We start from the raw sequence: 27,542 nt of genomic DNA, 5'->3' as shown, positions 1-27,542 counted from the left end.
TTTTGTTGCCCACCATGACATAATTCCATGCGCCATTTTTAGATTCTACAGTTTTAAGTGAATAACCTGTCACGTCCTTGTAAATGCTTGTTCTATCGATGCCAAATTTGTATTATGGGCTCGTTTGGTTTGCGGGAAGCTTTTTTTTTTTTAGGAATATGATTTTTAGAAAGCAGATTTTTAAGAAGAGAATGTCTGAAAAAGTAATTTTTGGCATGTTTGGTTGATAATGAAAAAATATTAGATTTTTAGAGTGCTTATGTTTGGTTGACCATTTATTTTTTGGAAAAGTTATGTGTAATTTTTATTATATCTTTAATAAAAATTAGGTCTTTAATGTTTTTTTAATGTTAAAGGGTTTTTTTGAATAAAAATAAAAATAGAGTAATTTTCGGCTTATGGAAAAGTTATTTTTTCATGTTTTTTATAGGAAAGATTTTATATAAAACGTGGGAATTATATTTCTACGAGAATACAACTTTTTCGTCTTTTTTTTTTGAAAATTCTAACTAAACAAGAGGTTTTTCATTATTTTTTTTTGTTGGCGTTTCCCGCAAATCAAACGGGCCCTATATGATTTGCATGGTAGAGAGCTGGTGCATGGTGGGATGGTTGGCATTGCTTATCTTGGAAGGCTGGGGGGCTCTTGTACAATCTCCCAACTTTCTCGCATAACCTTTCAACCTTGCGTGTTTGGTATTCGGTCAACGTTGTGGAAGCACACACAACACCCTGCCGTATAAAACATGCATTGGAGAGGGATCTCGACTATGAACCTATTATAGCGAACATATAGATCTATTTTTTTTGCTTTTTTTAAATTTTTTTCTAGGGCGGATATGTTATATCCATCTAGATTTAGTATACCCAACACGATCAAAAAACAAAATTGTCTTGTAACTAAACTGGACCAAGGTGAGATCCTCACCCAGTATGATTAGCTACCACCGTGTAGATCTCTTGCTGGAGGATAAATGTTAAGTAGCTATTATATTACCGTCACCTTGACCATCTCATATAATTTACTTTTACATAATATCCTGCACAAATGTCCAGTACTACTTCATGATTCTCAATGTGTTACATGGCCATATATGCATGGACGAGAAGGTACAGGGTCTGGCCGAAAGAAACCACCATAATTTGTTTTTCAATATATTTGTTCTGCCAATGCTATCAGCGACGCACATTAATTTGTGAACCGTGAATTTTTAGTAGTGCCGTTGCAGGTAGTTAAGGTCGTATATGATCCTGGAGACCTGGAGTGCGACGGGTACTGCTGGGCCCGCCTGCCTTGCTCTCACGGGTCGGTACCACGACGGCGGCATCCAATTCTTCTTCCCCGTAACCGCGCCCCCGCAACGGCTGGGGCCTCGACGGCCCCTGCCAACCCAACGACGCCGCCGTCCTCGCCGACGACCCGACCGCCTCCGCCTCCGTCTCCTCCCTCTCGGAGTGCGGCTCCCTCGTTCTCTCCACCCCCGACACCCCCCCCCCTCCCCCGCGTCAAGTCCAGGCTCTCCCAGCACACCTACTCCTGGCGGCGCCGCCATGGCCTCCCCGTCGGAGTCGCTCGGCCGATCGACCGTCCTTCCCGACCTGATAGGCCTATTTGGTACCTTATCTTTTCTATCCTCTTGTGTTCTGTTTTTGTTGAGGGAGTTCATCGAATGAGTCGAGGATATATATCAGTAGATCTCGCCGAAGGAGGTACCCGCGCACAAGAGCTTGAGCCTGCCACTCAATGTTTACAGACTTGGCGTGGGACACGGTGGCGCGTTTCACCCCTTACATGAAGGCCGTTGGGGACGTGTTCTTCTCTGACTTTGCTCAGGTGGCCGATGACGAGAGCCGGCACTTCGCCTGACGCTCGCAGAGGTGAGCTGAGCTTGGTTTCGGGCACGGAAGTTAACTGGGTGATATCATTTCCTTGGGTAATTTTAGGCTTATAATTTTTAGGGCTCAGGGCTTTTCTTTCAATACGCTGTCAGTATTGTGATCTTATTTCTTGAAACCTTTGAAGATACCTGTTAGCTGGATGATGAATTGATGATGATGAATTAGGAAAAGGATTTGCAGTATCTTGTTATTGGATGAGACTAATTTGTTTAAATCAAATGCAAGTAGATATCTGAGTTGTTGCTGTTGTTCTTTTTATATTTTAATGGATATTAGCTAACTCAAACTTTGTCTATCCTTATGCATATAAATCCTTAAAAAGTTCAAGTATCCAACAAACAAGAATGACCTAGAGCATGATCCCCTCTCTTGCTAAACTTTGAAGACAGTTGATAATTAGCGCAGATGCATATTGGCATTTGGTTTCAAAGAGTGAATGGCTAGAAACCAGAGGCAAAGATTGTCCTGTTCTAGTCTTCTTACTTCATCTATACTTAGAGACTCTCCTTTAGCCATTGATCCATGATGCACCGGATGCTGGTGTGGGGAATAGTTAAGCTGTCCTTGGACACTTGGTGCATTAAAGTTTGCAATGTCAAAATGATTTTTCCATCTTGTTCATAAATAGTTTTCATGACTATCCTTGTATGTGAAGTGGAGCTCTCCTCATTGAATTCTCTAAATCTTAATGGAATGTATGTACTTACAAATATTCTCTGCAATGTACTTATTTTTTCCTTGTTATAGTCTTAATATTTCATATAATCGAGTAAGAAAAATCAAATGGGGTTGCAGAAATGAATTCAACAGACAGGCAAGAGCCCATCACACACATACACACTCGAACCAGTTTATGACAGTCTACGAGCATTTAATTAGTCATGATCATACTGGGCTTCTCATTTCCCTTGTTTGGATTGAGTGGGCACCTTTGGGTGAAAATTTAAAACAGCTCAAGGAATTTGGATTTATACTCATTTTGGGGTTCTTGTGCATCTTAAATACTTTTGTTTCATGGCTCAGTAATTTTTGGCAATGTGCATGATGAAGAATTTTGTTCTAAGGCATTATATGGGAAACATGGAAGGAAATGAATCATTTTTTTTCTAAAGAAAATATCTTTTTATGGTAAAAAACATTGAAGAGACCAACATGTCATTATTCTTCAGCAATAGGTCAAACTTCATCTAATAGAAACTGTTTTTACAAAGTAACTATTCAGGATATATGACTTGAATCATGGTTTGAAATCTATATAATCATGATATTATTGTTGATCGTGACACAATTCTTAAGCAGATATTTCCATCTTGAATCCTGTCCAGCTAGAATAAATGAGACAGTATAGTCTTGGTAAAAATGAGTCCAATATGTTTGTAGGAAGATCTGTGCCTTCTTATGCATTGACCTTGTGGAATACTAATTCTTGTAACTTGGACAAAAAATTCGGGCTTGGGCAGCACAGAGCATGCAACTTGTCACCTTTCTAACACAAGTGCAAGACTCAATATTGCAATCCCACAGCGGTCTCCACATCGTTTTAATTTGCATGGGCAGTATAATGAAAAGAATAAGTAATAGCATCCTCGTTTCTTTAGTGTTATCTTCTGTGATTTTTTATCCGAGAAGAGTTGCATTTCTTTTGCATCAAATGTCATCTTAAAATACAAAGCAAGCTTGTAAAAATTAAATAGAATGTTTCTCGAATTCTAATTTGGTGGTTCTTTAGTCTGCAAAAAGGACAATCTTACTTTGATGATTGCATCCTGGAAGCGTGAGAAGTCCTAGCAATGCAGCATTCTGTAAAAGTTCTTTTTTGTTGGTTCCCTGCTTTCTGAGGTTGTGTATATATTTCTTTCACTTGGCTTTGAGTATTAAAAAAAAATTAGTATTGAATAGTTGTTCTTTTTTTTTTAGTAATGAAGCTTGTCTTATCTTATGTTTCCCTTGCTTGATCCATGTTATTTTCAACTGAATTACCAAGAGATTCACTTTTGTTTAATTTGGTCTTGTATTGGCTGATTGATTATATTTAGAACTCTTTCAGGAGGCTAGAGGCCTCGATGCTGGACCTAGGCTGGTGCAGAATTTGGTGAGTTTTGGGCATCATAGGACATTAAACATTGTGGCAAAGATTGCTGAGGAGGAAGTTCAACATGTCACAGTTGGTCTGTACTGGTTCATCCTGGTCTGTCAAAAGATGGGTCGAATTCCTTGTGCTACTTTTAAAGGTAAATGCCACCTTCAATTACAAATGCTTTATCTTTTTTTACATACTTCGTACTACAATATTTTCATATAACAAATGATGACCTTGGAGACTTGTTGAAGGAGTATAACATGGACGTGAAGGTCCCATTCAACCATTCAGCTCATGATTAAGCCGGAATTCCCTGTGACTGGTAAGCCATTTGTAATCAGTTAAACATTAATATGTAGTCCTACATGTAAACAATATTTTGGTTCTGATCCAGGTTATGATGGTACGCTGAAATGTGAGACCATGAGTAAAAATCTTTCAAAGGTAGATCTAGGCAACTAGAATATCCATCGTATGTATTCCGTGGTTGATAATTATTTATGCTCAAAGGATATGGTGGTTCTGTGACAGGTGGATGATAGGCTGGCTATCATTCATTGCGATGGGGACACGAACTTGAGTTTGAATGAGTAGTCGCATTTGCATTTTATAACTTGTAAAGTGCCATAAATTCAACTTTCATTATGCTATATTTTTCAAAACTCTCAGCATGTGATCATTGTGATGCATGTGGTCTCCCACAGGCTTTTAACAAGAACTATTCTGTTTTTTTTTTTTTTTTTTTGGCACAGTTAAATTTAATGCATATTTTGCATTGAGGTATGGTGGTAATTGGTGAATTAGTATCAAGTAAACTATCAGCACTTATCAAAAAAATTAAAAGAAAAGTAAACTATCAGCGCAGGATTAGTTGTGGGTTGTCAGATAAACATCCTTCACAGCCATCATCTTATGGAGTATTTGTGGGAACAAATTTCTATCGAAATAAGAAAATTGTAAGGATTTGTTGTAATAAATTTCAGAAAAAACTATTAATCTTCAATGACCTTTTCATGCACTATTTCCTGTACCAACTACCAAGGAAAAGCTATTTTGTCTCCAAACGGGGATGAAGGATTGAAGGTGCCGTCTTGTCAATATAGCAAATTTATTATCGCTCTTTATTGAGAGAAGACACTCGTGGCGTGTTAAACTTGCACTGCAGCAGTTGGCTAAAGACATAGTAATGTAATTGACTAATGGAAAATTTGGGCATGCTTTCTTTATGTTTTAATATAATTTTTTTACACGGTGTCATCTTGCGTCTGTTCTAACAGCCGCCCGTTTCCATGCTGCTTCGGGCGCCTACTTTGTCGCCAACACCGTTTGACCTCGGCCTCTTGGGACGTATCCTTGTGCTTAGGCAAATGAGCAATAAAAAACGCGTTTGTTTTCTCCGTCGCAAAAGAGGACCGGACGCAAGATAAGAAGGCACAGGTAAGAGAAGCAGCTCGAGTCTGAAAGAAAAGAAACAAGAAGAAGAGGGTGGCTGAGAAGAGAACTTCTTTCGTCTGAGTAGCAGAGGAGAGGGTGGAAAACCTGCCCTGAGTTATTGGAATCGAGAAGAAACTTGCTTAAACAACAGCAAGAAGAGAGAGTTTTGAAGCTGAGGAAAGGAAAGGGATAACACGGTAGAGGAGGAGAAAATGTGCTGCGACGGCGAGTGCCGGCCGCTTGGATGGCTGTTGGGACTCCCCTTCGCCTTCCTCTCCCTCCTCGTCTCCCTCATCGGCGTCGCGGTCTGGATCGTAGGGTACGTCCTCTATCTGAGTCTCATGTTCTCCTTTCTTCCCAAAAAAATCACAAAGAATAGGAAGATATATGATTTCTAAATGCAGAGGAGGCTTGCATCTAATTGAGGTTGGTTTGGTCATAATTACAGGTTGCTGCTGTCGTGTATATGCCCGTGCTGCCTCTGTGTGACGATATTGGTGGAGCTGTCGATCGAGCTTATCAAAGCACCTCTTCACGTCATGGAGTGGTTTACCTCCAAGATACCTTGTTAGTTCTAGATTGTTATTTTTCTTTTTTCCCCTTCTCTTCGTGCATTAGCCCCTTTGCTTGCTATGGTTAAGAGGTAATTGTAGGATTTGTAAGCGAAAGATTATTGAATGAGATTGCTGTTCAGAGAGTCTATCAGTCTATGTTTGTGATTTGGAAACCTGATGTTTCTTAATTTTATTGTCGCAACTTCATCAGTACAATTTCAGGATTCTGTTTTCTAGGATACAAGCAAATTGCTTCACGCCAATTCCTAAGAAAAGCTCTGTCGTAATATGGAGCCGTGCCTTCCCATGAGATGAGATTGCAGGGTTAATCCTTTGGCAGTGGGATTTCTCCAAGAAATCCCATCAGATTGTGACTCGGTGCCTTGGAATAGGTTAGTCTACATGGGTACGCCATTGAGTGCGGCAGATCAAATAGGCATCTGTTCACCATCCACACGAAGAAGGATACTTTGTGGCGCAATTTTTGCACCCTCCCATGATGGATAGGCAGATAGCCACCGCATTATCTATTTTGGAGATGGATGACTCTTTTCCATCTTCTTCATTATGGTGATGTGCCATATATTTCGAGGATAATGCTATTCTAGGAATCAAATAAGGCTACCCACCTCTAAGATGGTGATGTGGTGGCTATCTTTAATGGTACACAACTTTATAGTGCAAAAATGGCATCATAGCTATCTGCTATGGTATGTGTCATGGCAACATGAAGGATAGATATGTCTCTCTATTTTAACAGGCATGCGTGTCATTAGTTTGACTTCGAAGAACCCAAGATTTAAAGAAATAATATAGACAGATACGTGTCATGTGATTTGCCTTATTGAATAGGTATGTGTGTAATATGTTTTGACTTCAAACAATCTAAGTCGGATACTTCTCATCCATTAATATATGACACATGGTATAACGTATATTTTTTCGAGAAGCTAATAATGTTGCTGATTGTATAGCGACATATATTGCTAATCATATAGAAACTACATTATGGATTGCTATGTCGGATATTTTTTTAAAAACTTTTTCCACATTTTTTTTTCTGATTCATACAACTGATTTTTTCTAAATTGGTATTAATATATTCTGGTTTTATCAACAAAAAAAAAATAATAACAAGAGCAAGCCTGTGTTAAAAACAAATGGAATCAAAAAAACAAAAAGAAAGTTAAAATCTTCCTACATATTAGCTTTGGGATCCGAGCATGCATTTCTCTTTGAGGTTTCTCCATGAAATCGCACTACTTGTAACGTTTCACATAATTTTGAGATTTTGGCCGATCACGTGGCACGAGCATGTATAAAGAACATTATTAGAAGGCTTATTTTTTATTATTTTTTTTGTCACGCTTCTTTGTGGAAACGGAATCAAAATTTAAAATTCTATGAAAATCAATTCGGCCTCTCACCTCTCTCCTTCTGTTGCCATCCAATACCAATGCGATCGTCTTAGCATTCACAGGTCTGTAGGAAATTCGGCAATTTGATGCAGGGTTTCTGCTTCATGATCATACCAACCAAATCATTCATGTAGCAGCTAGATCTTTGCTCTTAGAGCTAGATGGGAGGGTATACATATTGCGATGTATGTCTATAAAACCGCATAGATTTGGATGGAGGGAGATTCTGTGACAGTGGCATAATGGAAAATCAGAATAGCTCAGGTGCTCCTTCTCACCTACCTTTACTCCAACATATTTTGCAGATCAAACAAATTCTCCGTGCAAAGTGCCTCATGTAGCTAGCTGGTTCCATCGTATAAGATCTTGCTTATTTATAATGTTAGCTGCTCTTGTTTGTTGGTCTTCTTGCTTCTTGATATAGAATGGATGGGTGGAGTGTAGCTTTTTCAAGACCACTCATGCAGAAAGGCTAACATGGTTGCTAGCTGAGTAGCTTTCTATGCGGCGCATCACTCCGAAAGCTTTTTTTGAAGAAGCCAAAAGGATGTTTTCTACTTCTTTAGCCAGCTTCTTCTTCTTCTTCTTCTTCTTTAACGGGTTCTTCAGACAACGCGTGTCCGAATACACCCAAAAAAATCAAAATATACAATCTCACGTAGTGCCAATGGCAGCTCCCTCTCTCCTGCCCACAGGGCGTATCCTGAGTGGTAGGCCACGTACGCAGCCACCCAGTCCGCCGTCCCGTTGGCCTTCCTCTCTAAATACATGCTTGGCCTCAAAGGCCACGCCATCCCTCACCATCATCCTAATGTCCCGGATCAGAGGGTGGTCAGTGCTCTCACCACTCGGGCCTCGCCGAATCCACCCAATAAGTGTAGCCAAGTCGCCCTCCAAGATGATCGAGCTGGTCCGCAGCACCTACCGCGCATGGCGAAGACCTACCCAGGCAGCTCGCAACTCTGCCCCTGGAACTGATATGTCGAACAACCGGCAACCGCCCGCTGCCACTACCCTTGAGTGAGGGTCCCGTATGACGAAGCCTGCCCCGCCTCGCGTACCTCCATCCAACACCGACCCGTCAAAATTTACCTTGAGGAAACTCGGGGGTGGGGGCTCCTAGGTGAAGAACATCGTCCGAGGAGCTGTCTGAGCAGAGAAGGAATCCCAGATGTTCCAAGCTATCAAGGGTATGTTTGAAGGGGTGGTGAGTCTGGACTCCATCGCTAATGCTCGAGCAGACTCCGCAACAAACCTCGGCGATATTCTGCGCTCGCCGAAGGTGCGAGCGTTCCTTGCCAGCTTCTTTTTTTTGATCTACGCTCATGTACATATGGTGCGAGGGCCGGTATATTAAATTTTTTATTATTATTATTTTCTATTTCTGTTTAAAGGCTTCCCTCCCTCTCCCGCTGTCGCCTCCGCTCCAGCCTCTAGTGCCAGCCTCACTCTTTTTTCTCCAACCTTTTTTACTTCCATCTTTCCTCCTTAGAATGAAAGAAAGATGAGGGTTTTCCTTTTCCGATCGGTTGAAACCGCCGTCAGAAGAGGAGGTGGGAGGAAACCGTCGGCGCCGCCGGCGGCATCGGCCATCCCCTCGCTCTCCTCATGAATCTCAACCCTTTGGTCTCCTCCCTTTCCCTCTACGATATCGCCGGCACCCCGGCGTCGCCGCCGACGTCAGCCACATCAACACGCGCACCCAGGCCCCCCCTTGCCCTTTCTCGTACCATCTCTCATCTCCTTCTCCCTTCCTAATCCTGGAAAATATCTGATCGAGGGTTTTGGATTCCTCTTTTCTTTATGTCGGTTGTCGGATTTATGGGCGAGGAGAAACTCGGGAAAGCCCTAGAGGGCTTCGATGTCGTCATCATCCCGGCCGGCGTCCCTCGGAAACCGGGTATGACCCGCGACGATCTGTTCAACATCAATGCCGGCATCGTCAAGCCTCTATGCACGGCCATAACCAAGTACTGCCCTACTGTATTCCACCACCACTCCTTTCCATTTCTTTTCCTTTCCTTTTCTTGCCCCTTCTTTATTTCGTTCATCTTGAACGTATGCAAACAATTGTGTTTTTTGGTTAAATTTAGGCACTTGTTAATATGATTGGCAAGCCTGTGAATTCGACGGTGCCGATTGCGGCGGAGGTGTTCAAGAAGGCGGAGACCTATGATAAAAGGAAGCTTTTCGGAGTCACCACGCTCGATGTGGTGAGAGCTAAGACTTTCTTTGCCGGGAAGGCAAAGGTTCCGGTTGAGGGTAAAGCTTTTGCCTTTTCTTGGTTTTTATGTATGTATTTGGTGGTCTTCCCCTCAAAGTGTCCTTTTTGGTTTTAAGTGGTGAAAGTTGTCCGCTGCAGAGGTCAATGTACCTGTTGTTGGTGGGCCTGCCGATATAACCATTCTGCCTCTGTTTTCCCAGGTGGGTCTCTTTGTTTCATGCGTGTATTCTGTTATCATTGTTGTTGACTTTTTTTTTTTCTTATTATCATTGGCTTCATTCAGAGCTCTTATATGACTGAGTTATTACTTTATTCTGATTGGCAGGCTATTCCGGCAAGCAATGCGGCTAACAGCTGAGGATAAGAGGACGCAAGATGGAGGAACTGAGGTGGTGAAAGCAAAGGCTGGGAAAGGCTCTGCAACCTTGTCCATGGTGTAAGTGTGAAGATATCTGAGGCTAGCAATAGTTGTTTTGGACTTAAAGCTTTCTCTAACTAGTATGTTTGTAATTTTGCAGTCGATAATTTGATTTATCTTGCATTACTGTCTTTTATGGAAATTTAATGGGGCAATGTCAGAGGTTTTTATTATTAACTGCTAATTTAACGGGCGTTTTTTATGCATATTACTGCTGCTTAATCATACGATCTCAAATTTTGATAAATCATGAAAAAAGAATGAAAACTGTGGATTAAAATTTATTCTTACCAGAAGCTATGCCATCTAGTTTACCTAATAATTTTCTATGCTATCAGATGAAGTTGATATTCTACTATCTGCAAGAGGTTAGCCTTTACAAGATTCTTATTTGCTGTCAGAATTTTTATCATTTTGCTTAAAGATTATGCACCTTTACTCAGGATATGATTTTATTAAAATTTCTGTTTTCTGTTGAACTGTTTCCATACTGAGTAAGGGCAAATAGTTTCTTGACACAGTTATTATTTTATATTTATTTTATTTAGGCTCTATCCTTTTCTTCATATTAGCTAATCAGTGCCACCTTCCTACTCTTTTTCTCAAGTTTGAGGTTTCATGATATATTTTGCGTACTTTTTTGATGTTAAGAGTCCTTAATCATTTCATAGAGAATCTTCAGCATGGGGTGGTTAAGTGGCCAATTTACAGGGCAATTTTGGTGACCTCAAAGTTCAATTATAACATTTAAGAGTAAAAGATCTTGGGCTTTGTTCTGGCTTGTATTTTACTCCTTAAATTGCTCGTGTATCATTTTTCTTTTTGTTATAACTGGTATTGTCACTCCTTAAATTGTTCATGATCATTTTCCTGCCTTGGCAGGAATTTTATTTAGATGAACTGTGCAATGTAGGTTAACTAAAACAATGATCAACTACCATCCTAGATCCTGTTTGGAGACTGGAATCTAGAATATACTTCTGTTTTTATCATTTTTTCTTTTCCCTGTGGGTTATGTGCGTTATTACAGTTAGTTGTGCCATCAATCATGCCACCTTAGGGTTTTTCAATCGACAAATGTTGTCTCATATCCTCTTCAAGGAACTTTCCTTGCTCTCTCTTTCCACTAGATCTTGCTAGATGTTTAAGAGTTATTTCCCTTACTTCTGGATCTTGCTTGAACTAGAGCCATACAGTTTTATACTCGTAAACTTTCTGTTTACTTTTTTCTGATTGTTTTGTTCACTAGTAGGGGAGGTAAATCCAAATGTGATTAGAAGCATGGCTTCCTCCATATATTGATATATTTATTTATGCCTCCTGTTCTGTGAGATATCTTATAATGCAACAATAAGTGTTAATATTTTACTAGTTGCAACTACTTTTTGACATTGTGCCATTTCTGTCTTTCCTTACAAGAGTTTTTTTTACTGGTTATAATTAATTCTTGACCATTGTAATATATCCGTTCTGCCCTTCCTTTTTTTTATTGGCATCTTATACTCTTTTTATGACAATAACATATGATTCAAAAGTAGTTAAATTTTAAATCAGATTAGTCAATAGGTCTTGTGTTGAATGAGACAAGCAACAATTTATCTAATACTTCAATTGAAATTTGTATAGTTTTTTTGGCCTTACTTCTCAATGTTGCTTTTATGCTCCTTGCCTTGTATGCACATCTTTCTGTTTGATGTGATTTCCTATGTCCAAGGCTTTGATTTTAAGAGTTAGTCTAGAAATATATAGGTATGTGTCCGGGTCTTAAGCAGTAGCATTTGGTACAGCTATGCTGGTGCTTTTGCTGATGCATGCTTGAAAGGTCTTAATGGGGTTCCAGATATTCTGGAGTGCTCTTTTGTGCAATCAAGCATATTGAACTACCTTTCTTTGCCTCCCTGGTGATTTCAATAAACTTATGTGTATTTTTTTTTGATACAATTTTTACAAAAAAGTCCTTTGATACATTCTGATTTATACTTAATGTGATAGCTTTCATTCAGTAATTCTATTTTTGTTCAATTATTTAAAATGTCCTCTTTATACCATTGCCGCGATCTTATAGCTGATTAGGAAGGTATGAATAATACTTCTGCTACATGCTGATTCTTGAATCACTATATTAACTTGCCTACTTAGTTGTTTGTGTGACTAATTCTACATTTGCTGCGGAGGATTTACAATGTTTAATGATGTCCCGAGGTATGACCTATAAATATTCAAGATGAAATTAGTGTATTTTTGAACTTATATATGACTAAATCATTATCAGAAAAGAAATTACTTTCAATATCAATTATGAATGTGTGCTTATGTTGAGGCAGATACCTCCTTGTTTTAGCTGTCTAGGCATGTCTTTTGTATGAATGCTATACCTTTCTCCATATGGCATTTTGATGAGAAGCAAAATCTGTCAAGTCTAACTGACAATTCTTTAACTGGATCTTTGCAGTTTTTATCTTTTGTTGTGTTTTATGACCTTAGAATTTCTTAAAATGCTCATTTGGACATAAATATTTTTATTGAATGGGGAAGTATTGTTCTATTTAGCGATCGAAAATGGTTTTCATCGTCAGTCACCATTGCATCATTAATTACTGCTTCTCAACATGTTAAATTTCCCCTTGCCTGCTTTCTTTTATTTATATTGATCTCTAGGTAACTTGTGTGCATCGAAGTAGCAGTCAGTTATAATGGATATGAGGAGGTTTAAGTGCTGAAGAAAAGAAAAGAAGACACTTTGACACACTACTTGATGCCTCCAACAACATATGAACACATTAGAGAAAAGCAGTATGAAGTATTATATGCTGTTAAGCTATGTGAAAATAAAAAAGGGCGAGACATAAGATGTCAAAAACTGGTCTCTGAAGTTTTACCCAAATCATTTTTTAAAACAAAATTGAGACCTCATTTTGGGACTTTGGAACCAATGCAGTGGCTCTTGAACGACTCGCAATTCTGACGTATTGCATCAAACAGCAGACTTGATGGTTAAATGCCAGTTCTAAAAAAGATCATGAACAAAAAAATACTTTTCTTCTGTTAACAAAAGCATTGCCAATATGGATGTATAGAGAATTCTGAAAATTGATGTATAATTAAGGTTGTGTATGGAAATGCAAAACAGGGGGATGGAAGGATGCTGTGCTGTTGATGCCAGTTTGGGAAGGAGTGTTTTTCCAATGGCAGATACTTGAATAAACTTGTTAATATGGTTCCTGTTTTGTTGATGCCTTGTTGATAATGCTTGCCTCCTCCTCTGCCTCTTCTTTTTTATATGCTGGGGCCAAAAGGCATTAGTTGGACCTATTAGGCAGTATATATTAGGTTTCTCGTACTTGCATTTAATTTTACCAAGGCTGCTTGAATATACTGTCCACCTTTTTCCCCAGAATCACGATGCTAAGCTTTGAAGAGACTGTATGATTTACAAATTTTCAACTTGGCTAGGAGCATGAGAGATAGGATAAAATTTTACATTGTATAAGATTTGTGGAGGTCAAGATAGTATTAGAATGCGATAACCAAGTACGCCGCTAGTGGCAGTGTAGTTTAGTATGAGATCAGTATGGAGAGGGATATTTACTATTGGTCGTTTTAGATAAGGGCCTAGATAAATCTTTAATATGGACCCAACATGGAATTCTGCAGTGTTGAGAGTAATAAATAAAAAAAATGCTAGACAATGAATACGTCGACTGAGCTTTTAAATGGATGTGAACAATGACAATGTAAGGACCAGGAAAAATTTAGATGTTAGATAATATATATTTAACATTAGAAGTTTCATGAAATAAATATAATTTTTAGAATATTTTGGAACTAATCTAATGATTCATAAGTTACACTGTGAAGATACATTATAGGTGGTGGTTGTCAGATTATTACGATTTCCAATTTTGCATTAACCAATCCAGGAGCTACTGTTAGTTTAGAAGTTCTAGCAGCTACTGTTGAATTAAAATAGAGGGCTGCACTGAATTACGTGTACATCCCATTTAGATGCAGAAAAACAGATTAAATATTTTAAAAAATTGAACTGTTTTTATATATTGTTTCATTTCTTTTTGTTGATTGAATTTAAAAACCCATAAATGCTTGCTTGATTTTTTGACATTCTTTTGTGGTTCGTTATTTATCTTTTTCAAATTCTTTAGTAGTGTTCTCTGACATATATTATGCAGATTCATCTGAGGGTATTTAACATTAGAGTAATAGATCGACAAAATTTCTTAAAACACACAAAAAAAGAGTAGTTGATCAATTGATTAAGAAATTTTAATGAATTAATACAAATATTTAGCAGCCTCTGGTTTATCCATGTTCATGAGTAGTTATTGATATACATGCTTGGAGAGATTTACTATGGTCATTATAACCTTTTTGTTCTTAAAAAAGTCTTCTATATAATCCTTTTCCCAATGGTTTTAAAAGAGTTTCCCATTTTACATATTCAGCTCGATAAAGTGTGGTTTCTCAAAAGAATAAGGGCTGCCCAATATAAGCAACCCCTAAGCCCCAGCCTCCCCACGGAAAAATAAGAAGAAAGAAAGAAAAGAGAAAATTGTTCTACCATTTGAGAGGATGAAAATTTGAAAGAAAAGCATAATGTTTTTCAATTAATAAAAGCATAACCAAAACATGCACATGCCCAAGCAGCCAACCAGTACAAAGTAGATTCCTAGGGAATCTCCTTTAGAGCTGATTTCTTGCTTTTTGCCCCCAGTGGAAATCCTTGCCAGCCTCCCTTTAGTTTTCTTTTGATGTAACTAGGAGTTTTTTAGTTCTTTACACAGCGAAACATGTATTACTTGCTATCTGATCTTCTTTGTTTGCCACTACTCTAATCATTAAGTGAATCGGGCTTAATTGCAATGATATAACAATAAGTGCAATCTTTCTTAAATAGTATGGAACTCTTTTTTTCAGCACTGAAACAAACAATGAGATTCTCTGCTGATCTCATATCTAGTACTTGGGTGGAACAAGTATCTAGACAGCTTAACTGACCTGATACCCGAGTCCTGTTTCACTTGTGTCAATACTTATTGAGAAATACAACTTATAGACCCTCTAGTTTTTAGTGAAGTATGCCTTCCTGCAACTTATCATGTAGATGGTGATCTTTCTGCAACCAGTTCGCGGTCTAATGCACTTATGCCTATAATGTTCTTTTACCAGACTTCTGTGATTAAAATGAGTAGAAATATTCCTATGCTATCTGTTGTTAGGTCATGATCTTTGAGTCAGCTTGCATCTCATAAATATAGCTCCCTTTTTTGTTTTACAGGTAAGGCTGGGAAAGAATGGCGCGGAGGAAGTACTTGGATTGGGATCACTTACTGATTATGAGAAGCAAGGCTTAGAGAGTCTCAAGGTCGAGCTCAAATCCTCCACATACGCAAGGGTTTAGGCTCTTCTAATCCCATCAAATTTTGGTTATGTACTTTGATGGAGGCGGTCTTCGCCATTGTCTGACCCGGTGCTTGGTTTGGCTGTCAGATTAAAGCAAACTAGGCTTTTAGATTTTGACTACATCAAAAAATCATGCAGATTGTGCAGAAAGGAACCGAGAAATATTCCAGGTAGGTACAAGGCCTTTAGTAGAGTTTGATTACGTCAATTAAGTCATGCAAATTGAACAAAGGGACTGCGGTATGATTCTTCTTGGACCATTGGCTTATGGTCCCTTGTTTTGAAGGCTTTGGCTTTTTGATAGTTCGATTGGTTTGTCAAACCTTGCTTGATGTTTTCTTATCCTGCCACTCTCCAAAATCTCAGTTGTCAGTCTCAATGAATTGTTTATCGAATTAGTTCACCTAAGCTCGGACTATCGGATCACGAGGAGAACGAACTTTTTTCCTTTGACAGCTCTTACTCAGGGCCATGCCAAAGGGTGGCGGCCTCCTCGTGGCCAGAAATTTCCCCGGGCTAGCTGGGTTTCGTTGGGCTGTCTTTTTCTCGGTTGCTTCTTCTTTCAGCATTCTTATTTTCTTCTTGTAGTTTTTGTCAGGCTTGTCGAGTAGCGTATTAAATCATGTGTATGTGAACGTGCTGCTTACGCGAGTGATTCCTGCTTTTAATGATGTGGGATCGCCCATTCTATTATTGTTGATCATCTTCACTTGTCCAAGGGTGGTTCTATATACACCCCCCCTATTGCTCAGGACACCCCCCAAAATTAAAAAAAAATTAAATACTCTCTACACCCCTCCATTTGCTAAGGACACCCCTAAAAAAATTAAAAATTCCTAAATTACCCCCCACCCTTCCCACCCCCTCACCTAAATTGCTCTCTACACCCCCCAAACCCCCCCCACCCCGCTCTTCCCCTCCAAAACACCCGCCGGCTTCTCCCTTCCGCCCAAAAAACCTCGCCTCAAGCACCTCCCCGGCCATCTCCCGAGCAACGAGCACCTCGCCGGCGGAGGAGGAGGGGGGAGGCGGAGGAGGAGGATGGGGAGGCGGGGGGAGGCGGAGGGGGAGGTGGGGGATGGGGAGGAGGAGGAAGGAGGACGGGGAGATGGGGGAAGAGGAGTGAGAGGAGGTGGCGGAGGAGGAGGGGGGAGGCGGAGGAGGAGGACGGGGAGGTGGAGGGGGAGGACGGGGAGGTGGGGGATGGGGAGGAGGAGGAAGGAGGACGGGGAGGTGGGGGGTGGAGAGGAGGAGGAAGGAGGACGGGGAGGTGGGGGAAGAGGAGTGAGAGGAGGTGGCGGAGGAGGAGGGGGGAGGCGGAGGAGGAGGAGGGGGAGGTGGAGGGGGAGGTGGAGGGGAGGACGGGGAGGTGGAGGGGAGGAGGGGGGAGGTGGAGGAAGGAGGAAGGGGGGGTGTACTGAGAAAATTTCAAGGGCAATATGGTAATTACACTAAAGGTTAGTTTGGGTATTTTTTTTTTGGTTTTTGGGGGTGTCCTGAGCAATAGGGGGGGTGTATATAGAACTACCCCTTGTCCAATTGTGTCCACAGCGAAAATTTCCTATTTGTAGGTCACCTGATTAAATTATCATGCAAACGAAGCCACTCGAATAAATTATTGTTGTAAGCGTGTATCAGACCGTGGATATTCCGGCAGGATCCCATGGTGGCGCGGAGCGAGGAGCTGCTATTTGAATCCGGCAGTGTTATTTTTTTCTTTTTCTTTTTTTGTTTCCCGAAGAAGGTTGGTGAGTGGTACGGATTAACAAGGCGTGGTGGTTCAGGAAGGGTCATGTGTTGGAATGGTTTGGTAGCCGCACCGCTCAATTCAGTTCAGGTGTGGAATGGTATGCTTGAATGGTTTGACGTTGCTTAACTGCGTCTTTATTGGGAAAAATGACATTGCTGAAGTGCGTTTAGTTTGGGCTAACCAGAGAAGTCTTCCTATACCCTATACTCGATCTTAACTGCCCTCTGGTCGGTCAATTTCTATCACCTTTTCTTCAAAGAAGCCGGTTGGACCTTTTAGTTCGTCTTTCATAGGAATATAGTATAGCAATAAGCAGCAGCGAGAGGCTTTTTATTTGTTCGTATAGCTAACGAAAGAATTACTAACTAGATACGAGTGCAGTGCATATACTAATAATATATAGTTAGCCTGTGGGCTGCTACAGGGAGTTCATTGAACCAGAGGGACCAAATGGATTAAAAAAAATGAGGATACGTAGATGCATGGGTAGATATCTCATGCCATTGTGGATAAGAATCTAATGGCTAGTCATTGTTCAGAATCCTAATAATTGTGGCAGGTGAGAACTTTATATCCTTATCGAACAGGCAATTGGACAAGCAATTTAAACTCTCTGTCCTTTCGGGGGTATTATTTCTCAATGGAAAATGTTAGCATGATAGCTACTGACTGACTGTATGGTTGACGGGGAGGGCTACATGCTTGGGGCGGCCCCTTTTTTTTTTCAGGTACATGCTCATCCTACTTGGTTAGGGCCACGAATCCTTCAGCTTTGGAATCGCATCCATTGCACCTGCGACTGATTAGCCCGAGAGGTGGGAGCCACATGGTATAGGGTGGTCGGATATTATATACTGCAATCCTGCATGAAAATTTCTTGCGCACAGCTGCCCGTTGGCACGTCACGATTGGCTCACACAAATCTTCATCTAGGCACCAACTCTAAACACGGATATCCCCACGTCGATGAAGCTGTTCGATGGATGGTTGATCGTGGAAGAGTAGACCCTCGTGCAGTTAGGCAGAGCATCCTACATCGAGGACTTTCACAACGTGAGCCGGTAGGGTTTCGTTTTTGAGTAATGCACAGCTCTGAAAATTTTTTTGCACCGTAGAGTTCTACAGTTATGGATACAACCATATTATTTATTTTGGGGATAGATAGAGCTCATTTATACCAGACGTGGTATGAAAATTTGTGGTGGAAAATTAGTTGTTTCCTCATTTTAAAGACTTTCTCAAGCTCCTGTAAAATTTAGAGCTTGTGGCTATTTTGAATCCTGGTATTTTTTTTTGAAAATTTTTGAAAAATTACTTAGAACTTTCAGACAATGAATGCTCCTGTTTCTTGGTCTAGATAAAATTTTTTTTCTCCACTGATTATTAGACACTTGGTTTGAAACCATTTAGTTTCTTTTTCTCGCATCTATTTCTTTTCTCTTTTGATAATGTAATTCATCTCTGCCTTTTATTTCTGTTGTAAATACGATTAATATTTAATAAAAACAATATATATATATATATATATATATATATATATATATATATATATATATATATATATATATATATATATATATATATATATATATATATATATATATATACAAGGAGGAATCAATGAAACGACATCAATTCAAATCCTGGATCTTCGAATTTAGAGAGATATCGAGAGAGATCAAGAATTCTCACTATTTCTTAGATTCATGGATCAAATTCGATTCAGTGGGATCTTTCATTCATATTTTTTTTCACCAAAAACGTTTTATGAAACTATATATACATACATATATATATATATATATATATATATATATATATATATATATATATATATATATATGATGTATCGTATTGTATTAATGATGCCTTATTGTGCTGCAGAAAAAAGAAAAGGAAAAAAGAAGGAGAGGGAGAGAGAGAGAGAGAGAGAGAGAGAGAGAGAGAGAGATGTCTCTCTCCAATATGGATATCATGGGATCCACGCAAGTTCTGCCTATACCATATGGCCCGCTCTAAAATCTAGTCATAATGAAATTATACAGAGGGTAAACGCCATCCTGCCACTCGGGCCATTAGAAAAGACGCCTCATTTTGACTCGTCAGCGAGTGCTATCCCTTGCTGCAATATTTTGCTTAAAAGAATTCTGCCTAATAATTACAGAATATATCCTTAGCCAGCTAGCATAGTACCAACCACACGTTATCCTTTTAAGAACTCATGATTGATAAAAAAAGCTAAGAAGAAAGATTCTAAAATGATCCCGACTCCATCTAATGCTTTATCTTTTCTTCGCAAATATACATTTTGGAGAATCCTGGTAAAAGAAATCAAAATGATTCAAACTCCAGCCTAAAGTCTTTGTTTCCTTTTGTTTTTTTAATCTGAATTCAACTCTGAAGAGTAATAATGACACGATTACTAGCCGGCTCTTCGAAATGAGGGCAAAATTTTACCGTTTCGTATGCTTCGAGCTGTTGCGCATGTGACTGGGAATCTATTAAATTCCTATAGATTGCAGCTCGATCCGCCAGCCTCGCCGACAGGAGTTTTCCAAGCTAAAGGTGGTGGGAATAAAGAAAGTAACTGAGAGGAAAGAGATAGGCAGCACAAAAGAAAAGGAGATGAGACAACACGAAAGACAAGGAAAACGCTATAAATGAGAGGCACCCCCAAGCCTATCACAGCATAGTTGAGAAAGTTTCCCTCATCCTCCTCTCACCATGAAGCCTTCTCTCCTACTCTTCCTCCTCTTCTCTTGCTTCCATCTTTGCTATTGCGCCCAACGCTATGATGCAATATTTAGCTTCGGGGACTCCCTTTCTGATGCTGGAAACCTCATTGTCAAGAACCCCAGCGTTTATCTCACTTCCAAGTGGCCTTATGGCATGACCTTCTTCCACAAGCCCACAGGCCGATGTTCGGATGGACGCTTGTTCATCGACTTCATTGGTATCCTTAACTTGTGCCTCTATTTTTCCTTTTCCTTTTACTTAAATGGTGGGAGTATTGTATTAAAATTATCCTAGTCAAACACTTGATCACCATCTCTAAAAATTCGAACCAAAACCACCTCCTAAGAGGAGGAGAAACTCGATCCCCTCTTTCTAATTTGCTCTTCTTATGTATAATTTTTAGTGTAAAATTTCCAACTTAGCAAGTTGAGACTGACTGTAAAGTTGGTTTTGGCGTAATTATGCAGCTGAGGCGGTTGGGCTGCCGCTGCCTCCACCATCTTTGAAGTCTGGCGAGGACTTCCAAAAAGGAGCGAACTTCGCCACCACCGGCGGCACAGTACTTGAGTATAGCTTCTTCCAGCGAAGAGGTCTTACCAAATCTATATTCACCACCGATAACCTGAACACCCAGATCTCGTGGTTTGAGCAGATGAAGCCTTCCCTTTGCAGCACAACCCAAGGTGGCATGGTAACTCATGAAATCTTTTTTACCAATTTCATGTACACTTTTTGACCAAGAAATCAATATGGACATGAAGCGCAGGCTGCAAAGACTACGTTGGCAAATCTCTCTTTGTCGTCGGAGAGTTTGGAGGGAATGATTACAATGCTTTCTTGTTCTCGGGCAAGAGCATGGCTGAAGTGAGAGCAAACACTCCCACTATCGTAGATGGCCTTGCAAAGGGTGTCGAGGTATGCGACTTTGAGGGATAGAATTAAACTCAATTAGTATATGGATCTAAATTTGATCGCTAAGCAACGCAATTGTTGCTGTTTGTTAAATTTATACGCAGAGATTGATTAGCAACGGGGCTGTGGATCTGGTGGTGCCGGGAATCCTGCCCATAGGATGCTTCCCTTTGTACCTGCAGCTGTACAAAAGTACCAGCAAAGATGACTACGATCAGTTCGGATGCCTGAAGAAGTACAACAATGTGGCCTTCTACCACAATCAATTGTTAAAGATCAAACTGCAGCAGCTCCAGCAGAGATACCCGGGGACGAGGGTCATCTACGGAGATTTCTATAATGCAGCCATGCAATTTGTGACAAATCCACAAAAATATGGTGAGTTTTTCCCCCATAATTTATGCATGATTCCTGTTCGTTCTTGCAATGAGCTCAGTTTAGTTCTAACATAACAAACAAGAAATGATAAGACCAAACCAAATAGAATTGATGCCGTGACAAGATCGCATATAGTGGGAGCTGGTTTGATTTTGCAGCTGCTTGTTAATTATGATGGCAAGCAGCTATCAACTTTTGTGGGCAATTGCCTGGCAAGTTGGTATGCTGTTCTTTTCTGGATAACGCGTCATCACGTGACCTATGGACGGCCAATGGAAAGGACGTCTCATGAAATCATGTCGACTTTTATGGACAAAAGAATGCTAATTAAACCGTCTTGTTCTCCAGTTGAACGTCATATCCCAGCTGTAATGATGCGATTTTTTCCTGTAGGAAGAAAAGATTTCTGAGTTTTTTTGTCCTCACAATGGTCGGCATCACTACTACTTTTTGTCCCTGATATCCACTTTGCAAGGTTCCTACTGAGAAAAGAACAATGCTAACCACCTCGAAACTAAGCTTTCCTGGATTCTCAAGTCCAACATTATTTTGCCTCTAGAAGAAGTTAGGGTTGAGTTTGCTAAAGAAGAGGGCCAAAACAAAAGAGTGAAGGTCATGCGAATGAGAGCCAGGTCTGCCATCTACCGGATACCCAATCAAATCAGTTTGACGCAAGACAAGAAAATAACACCTATCATGTGGTCCAGGAGTGAAAAATAAACCCTGATGGTTAGGTCTGGCCGTCGTCTTAGACCAATTCGCAGGCATGCATCTCTCTGTATCAATCTATTGCCATACGGACATATTCATTAATTAAAATAAAATTTACATTGGTCTATACATATATACGTATATCAAAAATAAAATCTACAATAATCATAAGATATTTTGGGTTGGCTTGAGTTTGCTGTACCATTTTTTCCCAATTAATGAACACAAAGGAGTCCAAGCCCCTTTGTATAAGTTTCTCCCCCCCCCTTTTTTTTGCAAGAAAAAAGAGTAAGGCATATGAATATTGTATATAGAAAAGTAGAGATAAACATCAATTGGTGGTTATAAAGTTGAGTGTTGGATAATTCTTTGGTACCATCAAGTTTATGAACTTCAGCATTTAAAAAGGGCATCATCTTGATGGAACTTGTTTGTATATTATTGCAAAGGTATCCCTTATCCAAGTCTTGTAAATAATTGTTGCAGGATTTAGCAATGGGGCCCTGAAAGCTTGCTGTGGGGGAGGTGGCCCTTACAACGTCAATCTAGACTACAGGTGTGGTCAAAAGGGGTCGAACGTATGTAATGATCCCTCCACATATGCGAGTTGGGATGGCATTCATTTTACTGAAGCGGCTAATCGCTACGTTGCCAACGGTTTGCTGAGAGGTCCCTACGCCAATCCACCCATCATGAGCTAGCTTTGGGGCCAACTGAAGGGGGAAAATAAGATGAGCAGCTCTCGGAGGAGCATCCCCTGTTACTATATTTTTATTTCTCGCTATAGGTTTTTTTTTTTCATTCATCCACCGAGAATATAATTCATTTGACCAATAATTAAGTTGTAAACTGTTCGGTTCTCAGGAATGATGAGGCTTATGGCCCATGCCTGCGAATTAGTATATTAAAATGGTTATTCTGTACCTCGTGAGTTGTGGCAGCATTGGAGCTTTGTTTCCTTGTCTTTTTCTTTGATTTTTTTTTTTAACCATTGCTGTTCGGATGCAAACCTGACAAAATTCAAAATGAAGCTGGCGTACAGTCAGGATCTTGCTGCAAGAAATTAGGCACATCAAACACACACACACAGAGACAGAGGGAGACGTGGCTCATCCCACCGTTAGGCTACGTCAATTAGCGAAGGGAGACTAGGAAAAGCTTATGCCTCAAGGCAAGACAGTAAGAAATAGTCTTAAAGACTTCTGTCTTGGAGTCAGTCGTTAAGGCTTACATTTATGAATTATAGCATATGTCTCGTTCTGATTTTTAGAACAAAGAAGGCGGTGACTCTTTATTCCTTGTATAATATCTCTTTAAAATTTTAAAAAATATAACTTAACTTGATAATTATGCTCTCAGAAAATATTTTAACCCACTTAATATATCTCTTGGTTTATCTCTGTCTCTTCGAAGTTTTCACATCCTTCCCAATGCTTGACGTCTTCGAACTACTTAGAGCAACCCATAATCGATGTCTAGTATTCTTATATTGTTATTGAACTAAATATTTTTAAACTGTCTTCAGGGTTACATCTCGTATTTTTAGGCTCAACCCCCTTGCCCTTGTTTTTCGGCCTTCTAAGGCTTTGCTGTCAAAAGCTCACCAAGGAAGTCCTCAAAATACCCTAAAATAAGAGTTTAAAAACTTAACAGAAAGCTTTTTCAAAGTGAACCAGATGCCAGCCCTCTTTAATAATTCAAGAGTGAACCAGCTGATGGATGGTGGTGATTCTTTTACAAAACAAAGAAGAAGAATGACGAAACAAAAATAATGGCTGATGGGGTTCAGTTTGACAATTTGTATATAAATCTGGACAAAATCACATATTGGTAGTGATATGCCTCGGAATCGATGTCTGCCAACATGGACATGCTGATCAATAGAAGTTCGCCACGTGTCCCTCATTAAAAACATGCCCATCAATAGAGGTTCGCTATGTGTCCTTCATTAAAAACATTCGCGACACCATTTAAATTCTGTCCAACGGCTACCCAAAATAGCCCAGCCCGCGATCACGCGTAGTTAGGCCCTACATGCATATGTGTGGATGGTCACCAAGTAATTAGAACATGTAATTATACTCGGCATCTAATGCCGACCCTTGCTTATATAAGGAGCACCTTGGAGACCTCCATGTATGTTTTTTTTTTATATTCACCGTACTTACATTGTCATGTCTCTCTCAACTATCCACTATTTTCCTAAGATTGTTGCATGACTTAGACTTCGGAGGATTCCCCACCGAATAGACTCCAACAACTGAATTTCTGTTTCAAGTTGGAGAACAAGCATTGAAATCCTCATTTGAGCACGGTCACCGTCGACTGAAGTTGATCATGAGCCAATCTTGGGCATAGAAAATATCAAATTTTACATAAGCTCGGCCCGAAGTCTGATTAAAAATAACTAGAGTGTAGGCCTAAGGCTTGGCCTATGATCATCCCTACCGTCGACCACTTCATCTTCAGCTTGGAGCTTGACCAGTAGAAAGCTTGGACCAACTTTGCAAGCTTGACCTAAATCTTTATAGAACTCATTAGCACCAGTCTTAAGGCGTCTTGTGGTCGGGGGGGCATTTTGGCGGCAATAGGCATCACTAACGTGGCTTTGCAAACCAAGTTGCATTGCAAAAATAATCCACTCATTTTTTTCTAAAATGGTGGTAATCGAGGCACTCAAAGTCAATAATCTACCTTACATTTCTTGATCTTTATTTTGTAAAATGTTAATATCTTCATAATGCACTTTGTAGAGCATTCAATTCTACTTAAATGTTAATCAATTTGAAGCAAAAACTAAATTTTGATCCATGAGAAGCCCTTTTCATCAACTTATTTTTTGGTAACTATCATCAACTAACTTTTTGATGAAATGATAGTGACGCGAATAGCAATACGCCAAAAACTAGAGAGAGCACGTACAATTTGGAATAGAGCTGACCCAAAAACTCAAACCCAAATTTAGCAACATGACATTAGCCTGTTGACTTTTCTAATCCTATTTGAGGGTCAACCCATTTTGTCCTCACCTAATGGAACTAATGTATGCAGGACCACATCTCCAATCTACAACTCTGATACCCAATCTAGTCTAAACCCAAATCTAGCCCTAATCTGTTGATGAATGAATTCGATATGGATGCAAAATTAAGACTTATTGAAATTTTTGCTGGGTCTAGGTTTGATGTTTTAAGACCCAATCCAACCCCATCTCGGTTGATTGCCCAATTTTATTTATATACACATATCTATCAGTTTTATACATATCTTTAATTTCCAAACTATTAGTATATAAATATTTTATAACTTAATGGGACAGCATAAAAATTAAAGCATGGAGTGTTTGTATTTTATAGTCCTTGTGGTCTTGGTGCTGAAAATGCTAATAACTTGTTTGCTCGCAATCTGTTTGTAAAATACATCTCGACTACTCTTGGGGCATGCTTTCTTTTTTGATGTAAAGGAGAGGCAGAAAGAAGCCACTTGGCTTTTATTGAAGATTAATCTTTTTTACAACAAAGATGAGGGGCAGAGATGAGATACATTGTTAAGAGAGAAGAGAAACAGATGCAAGAAAAAAAAACTAGATAATTTCAAACCAATTGTTTAGTAATCAGTGGAGGAAGGAAACTCATCCAAACCAATAAGCAGGAGTATTTATTGCCTGAAAATTCAGAACAATTTCACAAATATTTTTTTAAAAACGCACTAGAATTTAGAATAGCAATGAGGAAGCAGCCAAGTTAAAAGCAGGATAGCAAGGGCATGAGATCAATTATCTTTGGCTGTCCGCTGTCAAGTTTGGAAAACGCACAATTTTAGAATTTTCTCGGGCAAAAGATCCTCTCCTAGTTCAGTCATGGCCGCTGCACTAAAGATTATTTTGTTCCTGGGGTTCATAATGCAAGGAGACACACCGTGACGACCATTCTGCGATCTGCCAATCTATGAGCTGACTCTTGTAATTAGTACCACCTTTTAATAAAGGTGGGAGGGGAACATTTCATCCCCTCTGAGGCCCTTACTCATTCTAAAAAGAAATGTTATGTACTGGAGGAATAAATAAATAGTAATTTTGTAAGGAAAAACAAATGCATAAAGGAAGGAATTCACTGGGTCTACTGATGGTAGAAATACATGATAGAGATGTAAGATTATTTAGAGTATAAATAAAGAAAAGATTAGGTAAGATTATTCGAAAGAAAGCGATTGTAAGAGCTAGCCTCTCAACGATCAAATGGTTCAATTCGTATTTATCAACTACTGTTCTTTGCCTACCAAGTAAGTTAGTTTAGTTAATCTAATAAGACCTCATTTGGTAATACTTTTTGAGAGTCAAAAAGTACTTTCTAGCTCTGTGAAAATATTTTTGGATGGCATAATGGTACTGGAAAAAAAAATTTGAAAGTTATTTAAGTTTTGCCAAAAGATGAAAAAAAATCTATTTGGAGGAAGCTCCAATATTGAGATTCTCCTTGAAAGTACTTTCTTAAAAATGTCAAGAAGCTATTCTAGCTTTAGTAAAATTTTTATGGTGACTAAAATGCTCATGAACAAATATATACATGATATGATATTTTGTTATATCATATCATATATATTATGATACTATAAATATATTATATTATGTTATGTTATGCTATTACATTATTATATTACATTATATTTTTATAAGAATATAATAATATAATAATACATTACTATATTATATTATATCAAATCATGCTATATCTTATTATATCATATCATATTATATTCTATAAATATATCAAATATATTATATTATAATAATATCATACGATGTAATAATGTTTTAATATATAATAATATCTAATATTAAATTTTGTTATACTCTATCGTGTACAATACTATGTATTGTCCTTTATTGTTATTTTGTTATATCAAAAGTATTTTATCAGTTTGGTTATGAAACATATGTTAAAGTTTTCTAGTACTTTAGAAATGTAGTTATCAAATACCAAATAGCTTTTTGTAAGAGCTTTACTTTCAAAAATTTCAAAAGCTCTATTGTTAATAGCAATTCTAAACAAGACCTAACACATTGCCATCACTTAGGTATAATATCAGCATTTGTCAAATGAACTACCATGTGAAGTAACGTAAATTAGAAATATCTCAGCTTCAAACCAAACTCCTAACCCTACTTGGCTACCCCCATGGCTTGGCCCCTCCACCCCCCATCATTGTACCTTAGCCTCTTCTTTCCCCACTCCTTGCACCCTACCCCCTTCTTTCCCAACTCCTCATACCTTATCCCTCTCCTCCCCCTTCCTCCTTCGCTCCCTCACCGCCAAATCTGCGCCCTCACCCTCATCTTCCTCCTCCACTTTCATGCCCTCCATTACTTCAGCACCGGCACCACTATCCTCGCTGACATCTTTGATGCTCTCAATTTGATGCGGATCATGCTACTTGAGTTAGATTTATGACCATTCAAGCTTAATTTGAGTCAAGCCCATTCAAGCTTAATCCAAGTCAAGTTTATTTAGATTTAGGACCGGTCTTGTGTTTAGGTTGGGTTTAGACTATAATTAAATATAATTTTCAAAGCTTAGACCTAATTCACAGCTTAAAAAAAGTAATTTTGTA

General features: G+C 39.2%; 3 protein-coding genes across 7 annotated transcripts; all 3 read left to right on the top strand.

Annotated features, from left to right (window-relative positions):
• Positions 1-1,020: 1,020 nt before the first annotated feature.
• LOC120111928 (signaling peptide TAXIMIN 1) lies at positions 1,021-6,183 on the top strand. Of its 5 annotated transcripts, none has more exons than XR_005513420.1 (6): positions 1,021-1,615; positions 1,755-1,878; positions 3,947-4,130; positions 4,231-4,301; positions 4,374-5,732; positions 5,862-6,183. XR_005513420.1 is itself a non-coding variant. In XM_039130314.1 (5 exons), exons 4-5 carry the CDS (start codon positions 5,626-5,628, stop codon positions 5,983-5,985), a joined length of 231 nt encoding a protein of 76 aa, XP_038986242.1. In that variant the 5' UTR covers positions 1,640-1,878; positions 3,947-4,130; positions 4,231-4,301; positions 4,374-5,625; the 3' UTR covers positions 5,986-6,183. The 5 variants fall into 5 exon arrangements, 1 of the variants encoding a protein (XP_038986242.1); XR_005513417.1 differs by having other exon boundaries at positions 1,696-1,878; XR_005513418.1 differs by having other exon boundaries at positions 1,693-1,878.
• A 2,610-nt stretch (positions 6,184-8,793) lies between these two features.
• LOC120112017 (malate dehydrogenase, mitochondrial-like) lies at positions 8,794-9,724 on the top strand. The gene is made up of 2 exons (XM_039130598.1): positions 8,794-9,368; positions 9,479-9,724. Exons 1-2 carry the CDS (start codon positions 9,189-9,191, stop codon positions 9,722-9,724), a joined length of 426 nt encoding a protein of 141 aa, XP_038986526.1. The 5' UTR covers positions 8,794-9,188.
• A 10,141-nt stretch (positions 9,725-19,865) lies between these two features.
• LOC120111927 (GDSL esterase/lipase At5g45910-like) lies at positions 19,866-22,855 on the top strand. The gene is made up of 5 exons (XM_039130313.1): positions 19,866-20,148; positions 20,399-20,614; positions 20,698-20,846; positions 20,948-21,221; positions 22,419-22,855. The coding sequence occupies exons 1-5, from the start codon at positions 19,920-19,922 to the stop codon at positions 22,631-22,633; spliced, it is 1,083 nt and encodes a 360-aa protein (XP_038986241.1). The 5' UTR covers positions 19,866-19,919; the 3' UTR covers positions 22,634-22,855.
• The last annotated feature ends 4,687 nt before the right edge of the window (positions 22,856-27,542 follow it).

The sequence above is a fragment of the Phoenix dactylifera genome, chromosome 9 (genome assembly GCF_009389715.1).
Source record: "Phoenix dactylifera cultivar Barhee BC4 chromosome 9, palm_55x_up_171113_PBpolish2nd_filt_p, whole genome shotgun sequence".
NCBI lineage: Eukaryota > Viridiplantae > Streptophyta > Magnoliopsida > Arecales > Arecaceae > Phoenix > Phoenix dactylifera.
This window is presented reverse-complemented; position numbering and strand designations above follow the sequence as displayed.

Excerpts from the sequence above, each read along its gene's own strand:
- LOC120111928 (XM_039130314.1), top strand. The coding sequence starts at position 5,626 with ATGTGCTGCGACGGCGAGTGCCGGCCGCTTGGATGGCTGTTGGGACTC. Across the intron at positions 5,733-5,861 it reads GTCGCGGTCTGGATCGTAGG|GTTGCTGCTGTCGTGTATAT; the intron begins GTACGTCCTCTA and ends TCATAATTACAG.
- LOC120112017 (XM_039130598.1), top strand. The coding sequence starts at position 9,189 with ATGTCGGTTGTCGGATTTATGGGCGAGGAGAAACTCGGGAAAGCCCTA. Across the intron at positions 9,369-9,478 it reads TAACCAAGTACTGCCCTACT|GCACTTGTTAATATGATTGG; the intron begins GTATTCCACCAC and ends GGTTAAATTTAG.
- LOC120111927 (XM_039130313.1), top strand. The coding sequence starts at position 19,920 with ATGAAGCCTTCTCTCCTACTCTTCCTCCTCTTCTCTTGCTTCCATCTT. Across the intron at positions 20,615-20,697 it reads CCTTTGCAGCACAACCCAAG|GCTGCAAAGACTACGTTGGC; the intron begins GTGGCATGGTAA and ends CATGAAGCGCAG. Across the intron at positions 21,222-22,418 it reads GACAAATCCACAAAAATATG|GATTTAGCAATGGGGCCCTG; the intron begins GTGAGTTTTTCC and ends TAATTGTTGCAG.